Genomic DNA, 15726 nt, shown 5'->3' on the forward strand with positions numbered 1-15726 from the left:
TAAAAAACAGTAATTAATTTATTCCAATAACATTCATGGTTAAGAAATAAACAAATCATATTTCCAAGTACAGTCTTATAATCAATTTTGATCCGGCTTAAATTATTTTATATGTTTATGCGTTATATTCTAATAAAAGCCAACATTTAATATGCATATATAACGAATGTGTATAACATATAACGTATATAATATATACATATGTACACTATTTACCAAAGAAAGTGTTAATATGATCATTTCTTGACCTTTTTTTTGTAAATTAACGCTCTGGATCACCTTCGAAAATTGGATTTTTCCATTGGTCTTGAACTATTTTATGACAGTTTTTACGATATGTACTTTCCCTTTTAAGTTTGAAAGAATTGAGGTCAAACTATATTAACTATATAGATATTAAAAGTATCGCAGTTCGTTATATACAAAAAAATAATTAAAATGTTTATATTTCATTATTTTTCAATATCTTACAGCTAAAAATGGAGAAATTACCTTCCAATAACTTTTTGATTTTAAGCAATTATATGTTTGTTGAAGCTCTTTGGTTGATATATCGACCATATGAAATAAAGTTGTCGCTATCGGCCAAAAACGATAAAATCAAAAATCAAATTAAAACATTAAAACAATCTCAAAGAATTATTTTTTATTATTATTTCTTTAAATGTTTATATGTAATATATTTCAAACAATAAATTATATTTTTGTGCCACTATTTGATCATTTATTATATAATAAATATATTCTTAAAATATGACCCGTCAATGGTCGATATATCAACCGACAGAAATTTCAAAATTTCAAAAAAAAAAAAATTTTTTTTTTATCAAAATTACTTTTTATATATAATAAGAGCTTTAATCCTTTCAACGCCAAGCGCATGATATGATGCGCAACTAAATCTACTGTACAACGCCAAGCGCATGATATGATGCGCTCGTTAAAACCTTCGTTTTTTAAAGAAATGGAAAGGTAAAAGTTGGCAATATATGTTTTAAAAATCAGTTTGAGTTCCTAGTAAACGATTTCAGTGATTTTATTTATAGAAATTGCGATGAAACAGTGGCATATATAATTATAAAGTCACGCCTTAATTTTAGTCGTTTGTATTTCGCGCGCGGTTTCGATCGTGCTTCTTTAGACCACTTTTAGGGTTAGCACAAACGCATCGCGGAAATTCGTTTTTTTATACTTTAATTTATGAATCGAAATTAAATTATCTCATCAATATTTCAATGATAATTGTGATTTGTAAATACTTGTGAATATATTTATACGTTATTTCGACTGTTTTAATATTGTCAACTGTTTTTGTGATTGGTTTTTATTGTTTGTAATAATTAAATAATAATAATAATAATTACTATTAAATACTTATTAATAAATATAAATAAGATATAATTAATAAAATATCAATATTAACTCTTAGTAAATATTAAATAATAATAATAATAATAACAAAAACGATTCCTTGTCGTAGAATCATTTTATTTTACTTGTTTTATTATTTTATAATTTATTTGTAATGTGTTTATTTATTTACATTAAATTAATACCATCGTGACCTAACAGGTTACCCCAATGCGTCACGACGGTCGAAAAGTTTATTATTTATTGTATATATATATGTGTGTGTGTGTGCAATATATATTACATATTCCGCCTGGAGTGTAGATATGTTGCACTCTTGCCGGTCCCAAGCCCGGATAAAGGAGGAGGGTTTCTATCATGGAGCAAACCAACCAACGTGGATAAATCCAAATAGTTATGAAAAAATCACAAAGAAATAATAAATCCGCCCCAATTCATAATGACCTAGACCATGGTTTCCCAAACTATGTTCCGCGGAACACTGGTGTTCCGCGAATCCAAAATATGTGTTCCATGGAGCCTAAATAGATATTTCCCAAAAATTTTGAGTAAATTAAAAGAATGAACATATTCTACTTCATAATGAAGACGAAGATTTTAGTACCTAGAAGTGTTCCGCCAAAATTTTCGGATTTGCGAAGTGTTCCGTCGCTCAAAAAGTTTGGGAAACCCTTACCTAGACGATCGAAATCTAGATAAACGATTGGACTTCAATTTTGGAAGCTGGAATGTGAAATATTACAACCAGGAAAAATGCAAACAATAGCGGAAGAAATACTAAAACTCAAGATATATCTAGAAGCCCTACAAGAAATTAGGTGGAAAGGCCAAAACCGATCACCGGTTGTAGTGCCGTGAAAGAAGAAGAAGAATATGTATATATTATAAATTATACATATAAATATATATTGTTAAATGTAACATCGTATCTTGCTATCAAGTTTTATTATTTATTATTTTTATATATAAAGAAATATGACAACCTTCAACAACAACCAATTGCAAACACCATTGATCAAAAACAAACGGTTTGGTTATTAGGGTTATTTTTGTGTACGATATATGTGATTTTGTATGCATCAAAGAAATGTTGTCGATTTGTAAATTTTTATAACAGGATGTAGGTCAGACGAAGAAAAAATGCGTTGCAGATTTATATATTAAAATTGTCTCAGTGTGAGCATGACCCTGCTTGTCGTTCGCTTGTTTAGTGCCGCGCGCGTTCATGTGTGTGTAGGTGTGTGTACGCGAGCCAACTCGCGGACCGACGAATAGATTTAGTTTTGTTCACTCCATATTTCCAACAATACGACTAAAAATGTTTGCTTATTGATATAATTAGAATGTTTAAACCATGTTAATCATACATATTTAATTTTAAAATATAAAAATTGAGTATTTTGGCTGTAATGATGTGTTAAACAGAGTAAGTAGCAAAAAAATTATATCGCTAAAAACGCATGGCGTACAGCGAGTAATTAACAATTTACCGGTCGGCGGTCTAAGGGTTAAAAAGTAATTTTTTAGCCCTTACTTCCAAAATAATTAATTTGCGCGCTAAAGGCTAAGTATTTTTTTAAATTATCGTATTTATAAAATTATATACAATATTTAATTGTCATAACGAGAAACATTAAATATATTCGAAAGATATATCCTTATAATATTATTACAAATTAAAATGAATATTCAATCACAATATCAACGTTTTAATCTTATACAAAAATATTCCACTGCAATATGCTAATACAATAAATATGCATAAAACACAATTATCATTTAAAACCACAAAATTAAGTCGCTATTTAAATTTTACGACTTTAATTTTAATTCGGAACTGAAAAATATGTCGATTTGGATGGAAAATCGCCTCACGACATTTTACCATTATCAACCGCAGAAGGTCAATCATGTCGAAAAATGTTGACACGGTTATGTCAAGGTCAAACGGACATGGATTTTTCAAAACTAGTTATCATGAAGGTTCTATTAATCTTCATATCATGTAAATATACATTCTTACAAAAAAGTTTCGCATTTGATTAGCGTATATGGGGCCATTGCCTTCAAGTCTATAAAAAATACAACTCAAGTAGATTTATTTACCGCCTGAGAGTATAGCAAAAAATCAAGTTTAAGGATGCACCTCAGCTATTCCAAAATAACTAGAGTCCAAACATCCCTGTTTAATATTCAATCCGTTGGTCGTTTCAAAAGCCTCATTTATCGGCGTAATGTCTCATCCTCGACCTTCGAGTTCAATAATGTTGAGTTATAGCCTTTGCGGCCAATAACCAAACATGCGAATAAATAATTACATACAAATGACCAACGAGCACGTTTGACCGGCCTTAACACTTAATGACATTCGTCACATCCTATAGAGCCTTCGTGAATTTCCCACTAACGGTCAATGTCAACAGATGTTGGTGCGATAAAGTTGAGTTCAGGAATATTCGTTGTATTACATTATAAGCATATTTTCGCAATCAAGGAAGTTCCCTTGATAGCGCTTTTAGATAATGATGTTAATGATGATAGTGATGTTGAATACATATACATACTTATGAAAATATTATAAATTGGTTAATGTTTTAAGGACTTTTTTTTATTTTCAGAACAAATTTGAAAGTATTGATGATAATTCTGAAAACGATTAACTTAGACATCATAGATAATTGAACATTTATATTGTTCCTAATATATTTCAATGTATTTTTCAATAAACTACAACGGCAAAACGTGTATTTAACTTTCACCAAATAAATTTTAAGCTAAACGATAATAAAGTGTGCTAATTTAAAAGAAAAATCAATAGAAATCTATTGATCTAAAACATCTTAGGTTTATGTTAATAATAAATAAATATTAAAAATAAATGTTATTATTATTTATTCCATGAACATTCACTAGTGTCGTAGTTATGGAGGGGGGGGGGGCGGAGGGGGCGGGCCACCCCGGGCGGCACTTGCTTGGGGGCGGCATATTCGCGATGGAATCGTCTAGTGTGGTTCTTAACCCTGAATGTGCTAAAACATATATAAATCCACGAATAACAAGAGCTTAATAATAACCAATTTAAAATTTTAAGAAATGCTGATTTTATGACCGTGCAAAATATGTATGGGGGGGCGACAATTTTAAGGATCGCCCTGAGCGGCAGCTACCCTAGCTACGCCAATGACATGCACTGACTAATCTTTTCTTAAATGACGAAAAACCGTATTGGTCCAAAAACTATTTCTTGGAAAAACTGGTTTTAATATTCCGGTATTTCCAGCAAACAAGTTTTTGTATTCAAAAAAATATTTTTATACCTACTTTCTAGTTATACGGTTAATTTATTAATTATCTAACTTTTAATAAATAACAAAAAAATAAACCTATAAAGTTAAATAAAATAACCAAAAACCATACAAAATAAAAATGGCATATTTTTAAAGTAAATTTCACACTTTTTATTTAACTGAAATTAAAATACTAAATACTGAAATTGGATTTATTGTTTTGAGGGCATTACATAATAAGTTTTTAATTTTGGTTGCTCAAATAACAATTTTTTTTAATTATTTCTTTAGATTACAAATAATTGATATTAATCATTTTTGAATAGATCCTATTAAAATATTTTCTTAATTATTAGATTCTCTAGAATCTGTTTCAATACAATAATTGATATATATTCTAATAAATATTTCAAATATATATTATCTTTTGTCCTTTTTCACGAAACGTGTCCATTTTTAAGAAACGTGAACATCAATAAAACGAAAATTTTCACATTTTACATATGAAAAAAAAACAGTTTTAAAATATGCGATATATCAAACGCATACATGTCTTGAAAATATCATATATCAAACTAATACAAATATGTGAACAACTGTTTAAGGTAATCATCAAATTTAGACATATCCATAGCTGAAAGTTTAATAATATTATTTGATTTTTTAGTAAAGAAACACATATGACGTAATATCTAACAAACAATATTTTTTATATTAATAATTCTATGAAAATTAAATTTAAAAGTTTAATATGTCCCTCGAGGCTAAAAGTTTACTGATCCCTTCTCTAAAGCTTTAGCTGATCACCTTAAAAAATAATCATTAAGTACTGTAATATCTTACTATAAAAAATAATACATTGAGTCATACATAAAGCGTAAAAATACATAAAAAAACAAGGTTAACCATAAATTACAATAAAAAACAACAAAATATTCCAATAAATATCAACATCGATTTTCTCAGAAGCATTTTATCTGATCGTTATGTTAATTTATTAATTTGTTTCTTATTTTAATTAAGAAAAACAATTTACTATTTCACGATAAGTTTTGACAAGTATAATATCTTACTTTATACAAATATTTTCCATGTGATGCGTAATTCGGAAAATAAAATAAAACAGACATCGGGTTTTAACACTTGAGCCTCATCGAATCTCAAAAACCGGTTCTTCTCAACATCTCGGTGCTTATTAAGCTTATTTAAAAAAATTCAGTCTTGAAAATACAGTACATTAACCACAAATAGGGGAATCCGCATTTTCACTCAATATAAGGAAAATAGTATGGAATCATATAAACATGTAATTTTATGTACATACATATATTCGTAGCAGTAGAAATTGTAGTATCTATCATCATTATAGTACACGCAACCTTGAATCGGTCGTTTTTTATATGTATCATCAATGATATGATCCAATGTTTGTTTTTGCAGATTAATTAATAATTCTAAGAATGGTTTAGGAGGGCAGCAAAAAAACAGCAACATAGTGCACACACGCGTGGGGGTCTAGCAACTCTCGCATCAGCCAGTTGGTGAAACAAGTTTGCCACTCGAAACGTCTCCACGTCCAAGTTAATACAGGATAACCTCAAAACAATGGGGAAAGTCCTGGTTCTAGGTCTGGCTTTGTGCTGTACCCTCAGCTTGTCAATCGGAGCAAGCGTCGATAGTGGAGATAGCAAAAATACTCAGGGTTAGTACTTTCATTTGCATAATTGCTTTGCTAAGTGAAAGGTTTACATCATTGACATATGGTTATTTTTTAGCATCTATATTCGTTGATGATGTTATTGTGGAATCTACTTTGAGTGTACGGAGAAAGACTGGTACTAGACAAGGTCGTACAGGATTGTCAATTGAAACTTCTAATACTAAACCTTTAGCACAAAATATTGATGGTTCAACGTATCTAAAACTACAGAGGCCTAAGCGACAAGGAGGCAGACAACGCAAAAGGTATGTTTTGATATAAAACATATGTGGTATCGTATTACATAAAGTCATTGTGGAGACTGGTTGATGAATATGAAAGCACTGAGCTAGCGCAGTAAAGAATGATCAATTACATTGTGATATTATAGAACGAAGTGACGTCACTGTCGATCAAAGTCAATGACTTATAATGTATTTTCAAGTTCATAAATAGAAAACTTCATTGCGTTGTTCCGCATGGTGCAAATTCAGTTGAACTTTTTGTTGTTCCAAGTTGAAAGCGAAATGGTAGTAATGGCTAAAGTGTCTGAAAGAAGCGATTCAGTGCGACAATAATGATGATTCGGAGCGGAAACAGACTCTTTACTATTGTCTAATACATATATTTTTATACTGTATATATGAAATAAAGATTGTTAACGTCACTATTCTATGGAATGTGTATCCGAGGATGCACCTGCTCTTAGTTTTGTTCACAGTTTTTCCTGCTTTTTAATATGTTCATGGCTAACAACAACGATAAATATAAAAAGTTTCGTATCATATAAGATCCAAGAAACACAAATAATTAATTAGTTTTATAAAATACCTCCAGCAAGTCATTCGCGATTAGGTTCGTCGCAACAATTACGATTGGTCCCGACAATTCTTATTCAAATAATGTTAATTTAAAAATATGTTTTAGAATATTAGATATTTGTATTTAATATGCCATAAAAATGCAATAAATATAAAAATATGTGAACTTTACGGTTTTATATTTGTTAAAACTATATTTAATTTAATAATTGCAAATGGTGAGTTCTTGAGCTTTATTTACATAATATATTCAGCAAAAGGAGAGTAGTGCCTTTAGTCATTATTAAACCGTCTTTTACTCAACACTGTATTTTTCAGTCAACTCTTTGTTATACATACCTATTAACTCTCAACATTATTTTGTATAGTAAATCAGATAAGATTATTTATGAATTAAAAATTATTTTTTTATATAATAATAACTAATAATTAACATTTTTCAGACCAAACAATAATGGATTTCCACAGCAATTCGGAGCAAACCCTCAGCAGCAATTCGGAGCATTTCCTCAGCAGCAATTCGGATTCCAACCTATTCAACCGATAAGAGGCAGTGCGAGTAGCGCTCAAGCACAAGCCCAAGGTTTTAACTCAAACGGACCTTTAGGGGGCTTTGGAGCATCAGCAGCTAACGCCGGAAGTCAAGGATTTTCTTTCGACGAGCACGGATTCCAAGGAAATGCAGGATTTTCAGGAAGTCAATCGTATAATTTACCTGGAGGAAATACGTTGGCAATTTCTTACGCCAATGGGTTCAATGTCGGTCCAGATGGAAAACCGGTGATCACGAAAGGAAACTCTATTGCTTACACGGGCGGGGACGGATTACCGAAACAATTTGGCTCATTTTAAAATAAATTACAACGTATATATAATTAAGTTTATTTTTTCGAACATATATTATAAATTTATATAAAACCATTATTTTTAAGTGATATTTTATTTTGTATAAAACGTATTGGAATATATTCTTTGGTTATATCAAAAAGTGAATTTAATGGCATATTAAAATTTAATAAAATACAAATTTAAAAATGAATTAAACATTAATTTTATTTTATATAAAGTCACAACTAGAATGATTTTCTTAATAATAAACATTAAATATATTCAAAGGTAGATATTTTATTAAATAAAATTATCACTCAGATGAAATAGGCACAAAATAGTCTAGAACTAAATTATGTAGCTCCAACTTGTAATATAGGAATGGTGAGAGTAAATGCGTTTTGAACATAAGAACTTCCTTTTTCAGCCTGAAACAAAATATTGATTAAAATACAAACATTATTATAAGATTTAATTTAAAAATACCTCTACAAAGACTGCGGTTATAAACTCATTAACTTTATCTGTATTACCGCATTCTTGCGATTGTTTATTCAATTTCTGAGTATAAAGATTCGCCACTTCGCTAATGTTTGACATAAGTACTGTTGTCAATCTGAAAAATAAAATTTACAAATAAATTATATTTATTTAAAATGTAAAATTATATAATAATTACTGCGTTAGTCCATCCGCTTCGTCAGCTGTTGATCTTCGCGTTTGAACGCTCAGTAGTGCCGTGGATCTATGCAATAACTGTACAGAAAGGGCCGAAATTTGAGCCAAGTCAGTAACAGCTTTGTTCATTAAATCTTCTAAAACTATAAGCTTTTCTTCATTTGAACTATCAGTCGATGTTATAAGATCTTCTCTGGAGGTATCTACAACATTTTGCCAACACTTAACAATCGGATCGAATTGGAGTTGAATTCCCGTATCTTCGACAGACGTCATTAGTCTATCTCTAAATTCCTCGGCAGATAATTCATCTCCTTTATGATCATCTTCTTCGACTTCTGGTAGCTCACATATTTCTAAAATAAAATAATAATTAGAAACAATAAACTTTTAACAAATTAGATATCAATAAAATACCTTTGACTTGATCGAGAGTTTCTTTGAGTTCGTTTAATTCTTTTCCCTCTACTGACGATAAAAGGGATTGTATTTTCATGTCGCATTGTTTTGACAGCATTTCCAGAGCTTCTAAATGTACTAAGCCTAAAAAAGATAAATATTAATATTGTTTTAATATACGGGTGATTTAAAATAACATACCTTGGAAATCATCAAACAGAGCCTCAAATTGTGGATGTTTTTTCTTGACGACTTTCTCATCAGACGATGAGGGATTACTTTGCATTCGATCAGCATGATCGCGTGCTTCACGCAACAAAGTCGACAATCGCTTTTTGCCATCTTCTTCGCCTTGCAAGACTCGCATGGTCCTTTTGCCGATTTCTTCTAACGTATCAAGACCGCCGGTGACAACAGCTGAGCCTTCAAAGTGAAAAGCACATTTAAAAATAAGAAATTGTTGTAAGACATATTTGTTTTCATTACCTGTACTTTCTACAAGCTTGGTCATGCTTGAAACTAATTTTCCTATTTTAAACACATTTAAACTATCGTCGTTTTGTGAGCCTTGCTTTTGCAATGGTTCTTTTTTATTGTCTTCATCTGGAGATTCTTTTATCGGTGTTTCTAAAACATTTTTAGTTACCTCGGGATCTTTCTTTTGAGTTTTGGCTAATTCAACTGGATCGGGTATGCCAATTCCAGTTTCTATCGCTTGCGACACGGACGCAAATCCCTAAAATAATTTATATTTGAATTAAAAATAAATAAAAATAGAATAATTATAGATGATGAAGTAAATACTTGAGAAACATGGGTGGTGATTTGTGATACTCCGGACGTGAGAAGACTCGTGACTCCCCATGCGCCCCAACCTCCCCATCCTGAATTATTATTATTGGAATTTCCGCCTTGATCACCGATCGAGCTCAACTTGTCGGCTAAAGCTTTATATTCGTTCTCGGAATGCTCTTGTAACTTAGCTGAACGCTGAATAAAAAATAATTATTAGACATCTACTCAAAAGATTACCAGAGCTTTCGTAGATATTTTTATATAAGTCCAGTATGAAGCAAGAAACATAATATTAATTAAATATTGAAATAAAAGTTTTTATTTTGGCAAATTCCATTGAGGCGATAGGAGAATATAGTACAGTAATAGTAAAATAAAGTAAGATTAAGCGATACTCGTTAGACTTTGAGTAACCATTTAAAAAAGTATGGTTGTTCAAAGTCAATGATCAATCATTAAATAGCCTACAAAGATCGTTTGTAAGTTATTCTTTTTTGAGAAGAATTTCTCCGAGATAGTAGGCAAATCGCAGCTTTCTAAAAATGGTTACAACATGAAATTTATTAACGCTGTACAGTCAACAATTTATCGAAGCAGATCAATGATCCAAATTATCATGTAAAGATACAGAATCAGCAATCGCTCAAATTAATTTAAATATTTTAATATTGTTATCATATAATAAAAATTCATAGTGAACAATTGCTGTTTTTTATAATCAAGACAAAGCAGTGGATCGAGAGTTGATCCTTGTGGTGCTCCAGTGCATATTAAGTATTGCGAATTATCTAAATGGTTATGAAAGAACCTCATTAAGTCAATGGAAAGCTTGTTGATTATTAAAAACCTTCTTGAAAGCTATTTCGAGTATTCATTCGAGATTTTATCGCCTCTTTCGCGAATATCAAAAGATTGTTATTAGTAAAATATAGAGAATCAAATCCATATTGTTAATCAGCGAGAAATTGTTTAGTGATTGAAAATATATATAGAATAATTTCAACAGACAGTAAATTTTTATTACATTGTTCTGATTGATGTTTACGTTGTCATGTTTGATATCACATTTTATACCATGAATTGATTTAAGCACTAGACATGATCAATCCAAAGTGCAGTTTATTAGAAGCAATATTCATAATTAATTAGAAATCATATGCATGCAAAAATCTATGATAGAAGGGATTGTGATATCAAATCGCTCTCACCTCTGATTCTATCTTTTTATCATCGTTCCAATCATCAAAATTGTCCCATATGTCATTTTTACTAGGCGCAGCTTGCGTATTTTCATTACATTGGCTTTTAATTTTCTCAGGTTCAGTATCTACGTCGAAATCACCCCATCCGTCATTTTCACTTTGTGTAATCGTTTTTTGATCGCCATTTTCATTATTCTTAGGTTCAATATTTATGTCAAAATCGCTCCATCCGTCACTTTTACTTTGTGCAACTTCTTTGTTGGTACTATGAGTAGCATTTTCATTTTTTTTAGCTTCAATACCGACATCAAAATCGTCCCAGTCCTCATCTCCCCAACCGTCACCTTTTGTGTCGATTTTTTGCTCTTCTTTTATATCTGCAATTTTCAGCTCGTTTTCTACATTTTTATCGGATGCGCTCAATCTATTTTTATGTTTCTTCTGAAAAGATTTTGAATGAAACACCCATTATAAATTACGACGCATTATTATTGTTTGTTTGAAAATTTTTCGACAAAGTAAACGTAATTGATGGAGTGATGAAATACATGTTTTATGTTAATGAATCGCTTTAAATCAATAGACAAATGTGTAATTGGAGCTGTTATCAAATTTTTGCACAAACCTGAGCCGTCACTGATACTACTTCTTCATCGGCGCTGTGAAAATCGTCACTGTCAGAGTGAGCCATATTTTAGATCCTCCAGCTCATAGCACTTTTGCCAACACACTATTTGACAGCAAATTTTAAACTGACAAATGTCGACCATGAACACTTCCACATTTATTTTATTTTGTATTTATTATTACAAAATTCAATATTTCATTATTATCAGATTTAATACAAAATAATTTCCCACATTTATAATTTCCATTAATATACAACAAATATTAAATTATTTTGCTAGATATAATTTTTAGTACACAAATTAAAATAAATTACAAATAATAAACTCTACACATTTTTTATATTATTTAAATTTTGTTTATAAAATATATCAAAGAAATATTGTAAAGATTTTTTTTAATATAGTACTACCGTAACATAAGCCTTTGCAGCTCGAAAAAGCTATTGATATTCATATGCATATTAAATAGATATTTTACATTTATTATTAATTTTTTACCATTTAATGTTATTTTCACAAAAATAATAGTACGGAATGATCCAATTCGAGTTTTGTGATGGAAACAAAAATATGCTCTACAAAACGCTAATCAGACCAGTTCTGACATACGGTTCAAAGAACTGGACTCTTACCAGGGCTGACGAAAGGCTGTTTGGCATATTTAAGTGGAAAGTGCTCCGCAGGATATATGGTACTATATACGAAAGCAACGAGTGGCGACGAAACAATCGGGAGCTCTACAACCTCTTTCAAAGAGAGAGTGTCTCAATCTTCATCAGAGCTGGAAGACGTCAGGAAGGAAGTTGGAAGAAAAATATGTTTGTAACCGGCGAATGTTCGGTCTATATGAAGTTTAAGAAATAGGATAGCGAACTTTTAAATATACTTTAAATATAAAATTTTAAATACACTGTTTTAAAAAAATATTTGGTGTTTAATACTTTTAACTTAAAAACGGTAAAAGATATTAATTTAATAAATGTCTTGAAAATGTTTAATTATGCTAAATAAATTACTATCTCTAATTTTTTTTAAATATTGTAAATAAAAGTTCTATCTGATAAACATCTTACAATAAAGTAGGAGTAATTTTGGCTTTTCTAATTAACATATTTAAAGAAAAATAAAATTGATATGTTTATATGCTTAAATCGCTATTATTTTATCATTAATTATGGAAATTCTCTGATGATATTTTTACATTCATTTAACTTTTGAGATGTTTTGCGAGATCAGATTGTGTTTAATTTATTTTAAATAATAATTTATTTATTCGACTATACTTGCTACATGTGTAGAAAATATCGTTTTGCGACCTGGCAACCCCAGGTCGTGGTTCTGTCGTCTGGTGCTGATTCTAATTTTGTGGGTCAGGTGTACTCGACCGTCAATATGGGGTTGTCTTGGAATCGATACTTCTATCCAGAAATCACGCCCTATCAAGATTCGAAGGCAACGTTCGATCCTAACTACGGTTTCAAGGAAAAGAGGCAGCCGAGAGGTGAACGTTTTTCTTCATCGTTCAAAATATGATCTTCATAGAATGCTTTGTCCTTCTTAAACGAGAACGAAACGTATCGTTCTAGTGAAAGGCACAAACGATCCGTAAAGTGCTTGTTGTTACATAACATCAACTGTCAAAATACTGTTTACGTTTTGATAGAAAATAATTCATTTTTTAAATATTCTATCATAAATATGCATACATCTAGAACTACTTTTTACTACTACATTTAAATGTGTTGTTTTATCAATTTATTCGTTATCGTGTTTCAGTAATGATCGCATCCAAAGAAGATTTGGTATTGGCGCAAATCGATTTAGATCTTAGAGATTATTGCGCTCATAAACTGCTCGATTATCGCGTCTGCTACAGGAAACAATTTCCATTAATATATAGATGCGCTCACCCCAAACATGAATACCTTCAATGCGAATACCAGGAGTTAGTATACAAATATTTAAATAAACGTCTCGTTATCAATGCTAAATTACTATTCTTCATAATTCCAGCTATGTTATTCGCTCCAAGGAATTTGAACGTGAACGCCGTCTGCGCGAACGAGAACAACGCTTGTTAGGTTATGCGTATTGAATATTCAATAATTTAATTAAAATGTCTTTATATCAAAATAGTTATTGTAAATAAACAACTGAAATTTTACATCCGTTATTATATAGTAACCTTGAATTTACTTTTTATACCTATACCATTTCTTATTTCAAGCGGAATATAATCGGAATATCCAAGTTAATCGCTATTTTGATTAGTCTTTTCCAATGTCTGCTCTATACTCTTGTGAAGTTAGCTGAAGCCGGCCGGGGTCCGAGTAGCGTTACCACACTCTCGTGTGACTTCACGAGGATCTCATATGCGCATGTCTCTCCGACGTGGATGACGTCCAGTGCTTTGTGCGATCTTGCGTGTAATAACTATGTGTGTGTTTTAGACACAAAAAATAAAACAAGTAGATGATTGAAATGCACCGTCTACTCCAGTGCCAGATTTAGGCGACGATGTTGTTTTTCTATCGTAGCCCCGTATGTGGCAAATAGGGATTTTCCCCCCTTAATTCCTTTTGTCGGAATTTTGTTAATTTGCTGGATTTGCACATAGGCATTGAGGACCTTTATTTTATTCTTATGCCCTTTATCATTAGGGTCCCAAATACACGGCTCCGACTGAAGCAATTTCTAAAAACAACGCGTTTTCTCCTGTGACAACTTTGCAGCGCTCATCATACGTGCAAATCACAAGACATTACATGCAAACTGATGTAGAACGAGTAGTGTGGTGAGTCACTTCATGTTCGGACTTCGGTTCCTTTGACTCGGACTACAAATACCGACACGATTCGGAAGTCGCTCGAAGCTGCCCGAGGCGAAGCTAAGTAGCACAAAGTGACCTACTACACTCTCATTCTCGCCTAACTTTGGGAAACTTCGCGAGAGTGTAGACAGGCATTACATATTAATAAATAAAAATGTAGCAAGTTATTAGAAATGATACCTCAAATGTAAATTTGACAAATATGCTAAATAATTGATCATTTCTTAACAATCTTAACCCTTAATGTGTATTTCAAAATAAATGAAATAATATGTTGCTACTTCTAAAAAATCATCTGCAAAACTACCATCAGCCAAAAATTTTATCTATGGTATATACATATTTTTGAGAGCATGTCTTCGCCAAAAATACCGGGCCCCGGCTCCATAGCCATGGAAAAAAGTAAGGTAAAATGTTCTGTAACATAATTATTAAGGAAAAAAGTTTCTTGCAAAATATTCTTTCTCTGACACATAAAAATCACCTAATATTTATTTTTAATACGCGATACTTTCTATTAATCAATACAGAACATACTTAGTGTATTACATAAGATATTTCTAAGATAAATAATTAATTGCCCATTAATATTTATAAATTATATAATCTTTTTTTAATTCACATGATTGTCATATATTTTTATTCTAACCATTTTATATTTTTTCTGATCCTGAATAATATAATTAAGACCATTCGTTATTTAGATTTTGATCGTCCTATATTTTTATTCTGACCGAATGCAGTATTGATTCGAACCATTTGATATTCATCCTGACCCTAAATACCTAATATAATTATTGTCAGGCTGATATTCAAATTCGGACCGAGATTTGATTTTTATTCTGAAACAAAGTTGATTAAAATTCTGACCATTTAATTTGTTGCCTTATGTAACTACCATTATGAATCAGTTGCAATTCTCATATCCTATCGATAGTCGCAAAGTAAATTAAAAAAAAATAGCAAAATATAATCTCATATGTGTTGTTTTTGTTAAGATACTTATTTTTACTAAGAAAAATGCATGATATTTATTAAAATATTTTTAAGAACCACCAACTATCATTCAATTTTTATTATATATTTTACTGTTCGATTTTACCCCGTGACGAGCAATTTTTATTATTATTTTACAAGTAAGCGATTTTGGTACTTGTTAGCTAGCACGGCGCCAGACTAAGAAACAC

The 15726-nt window shown here is 30.8% G+C and overlaps 3 protein-coding genes across 6 annotated transcripts; 2 read left to right on the top strand and 1 right to left on the bottom strand.

Annotated features, from left to right (window-relative positions):
• Positions 1 to 1098: 1098 nt before the first annotated feature.
• LOC148231055 (uncharacterized) lies at positions 1099 to 8217 on the top strand. Of its 3 annotated transcripts, none has more exons than XM_088194820.1 (4): positions 1099 to 1153; positions 6099 to 6360; positions 6434 to 6623; positions 7622 to 8217. In XM_088194820.1, the coding sequence occupies exons 2-4, from the start codon at positions 6264 to 6266 to the stop codon at positions 8028 to 8030; spliced, it is 696 nt and encodes a 231-aa protein (XP_088050946.1). In that variant the 5' UTR covers positions 1099 to 1153; positions 6099 to 6263; the 3' UTR covers positions 8031 to 8217. The 3 variants fall into 3 exon arrangements, with proteins under 3 accessions (XP_088050946.1, XP_088050945.1, XP_088050944.1); XM_088194819.1 differs by lacking the exon at positions 1099 to 1153 and adding an exon at positions 5880 to 5944; XM_088194818.1 differs by lacking the exon at positions 1099 to 1153 and adding an exon at positions 5881 to 5964.
• Positions 8206 to 11812, bottom strand: LOC148231056 (protein FAM114A2). Of its 2 annotated transcripts, XM_088194816.1 has the most exons (9): positions 11706 to 11812; positions 11087 to 11521; positions 9888 to 10073; positions 9570 to 9819; positions 9285 to 9506; positions 9102 to 9227; positions 8686 to 9040; positions 8493 to 8622; positions 8206 to 8434 (listed from the first exon to the last, which is right to left on the bottom strand). In XM_088194816.1, the coding sequence occupies exons 1-9, from the start codon at positions 11769 to 11771 to the stop codon at positions 8360 to 8362; spliced, it is 1845 nt and encodes a 614-aa protein (XP_088050942.1). In that variant the 5' UTR covers positions 11772 to 11812; the 3' UTR covers positions 8206 to 8359. The 2 variants fall into 2 exon arrangements, with proteins under 2 accessions (XP_088050942.1, XP_088050943.1); XM_088194817.1 differs by lacking the exon at positions 11087 to 11521.
• A 1206-nt stretch (positions 11813 to 13018) lies between these two features.
• Positions 13019 to 13893, top strand: ND-B18 (NADH dehydrogenase (ubiquinone) B18 subunit). Its single transcript, XM_088194076.1, has 3 exons — positions 13019 to 13210; positions 13486 to 13654; positions 13723 to 13893. The coding sequence occupies exons 1-3, from the start codon at positions 13102 to 13104 to the stop codon at positions 13802 to 13804; spliced, it is 360 nt and encodes a 119-aa protein (XP_088050202.1). The 5' UTR covers positions 13019 to 13101; the 3' UTR covers positions 13805 to 13893.
• The last annotated feature ends 1833 nt before the right edge of the window (positions 13894 to 15726 follow it).

This window comes from Plectrocnemia conspersa, unplaced genomic scaffold (assembly GCF_051122295.1).
Source record: "Plectrocnemia conspersa isolate PC_06_02 unplaced genomic scaffold, ASM5112229v1 ptg000010l, whole genome shotgun sequence".
In the NCBI taxonomy this organism is placed as follows: Eukaryota; Metazoa; Arthropoda; class Insecta; order Trichoptera; family Polycentropodidae; genus Plectrocnemia; species Plectrocnemia conspersa.

Bases quoted from the DNA above. Each gene is read 5' to 3' on its own strand.
- ND-B18 (XM_088194076.1), top strand. From the start codon at position 13,102: ATGGGGTTGTCTTGGAATCGATACTTCTATCCAGAAATCACGCCCTAT. The intron at 13,211-13,485 runs GTGAACGTTTTT...ATCGTGTTTCAG, and splicing joins GGAAAAGAGGCAGCCGAGAG to TAATGATCGCATCCAAAGAA. The intron at 13,655-13,722 runs GTTAGTATACAA...TCATAATTCCAG, and splicing joins CTTCAATGCGAATACCAGGA to CTATGTTATTCGCTCCAAGG.
- LOC148231056 (XM_088194816.1), bottom strand. From the start codon at position 11,771: ATGGCTCACTCTGACAGTGACGATTTTCACAGCGCCGATGAAGAAGTA. The intron at 10,074-11,086 runs GTGAGAGCGATT...TTTTTTATTCAG, and splicing joins ATAAAAAGATAGAATCAGAG to CGTTCAGCTAAGTTACAAGA. The intron at 9,507-9,569 runs GTAATGAAAACA...TTCACTTTGAAG, and splicing joins CAAGCTTGTAGAAAGTACAG to GCTCAGCTGTTGTCACCGGC.
- LOC148231055 (XM_088194820.1), top strand. From the start codon at position 6,264: ATGGGGAAAGTCCTGGTTCTAGGTCTGGCTTTGTGCTGTACCCTCAGC. The intron at 6,361-6,433 runs GTTAGTACTTTC...GTTATTTTTTAG, and splicing joins AGATAGCAAAAATACTCAGG to CATCTATATTCGTTGATGAT. The intron at 6,624-7,621 runs GTATGTTTTGAT...AACATTTTTCAG, and splicing joins GGAGGCAGACAACGCAAAAG to ACCAAACAATAATGGATTTC.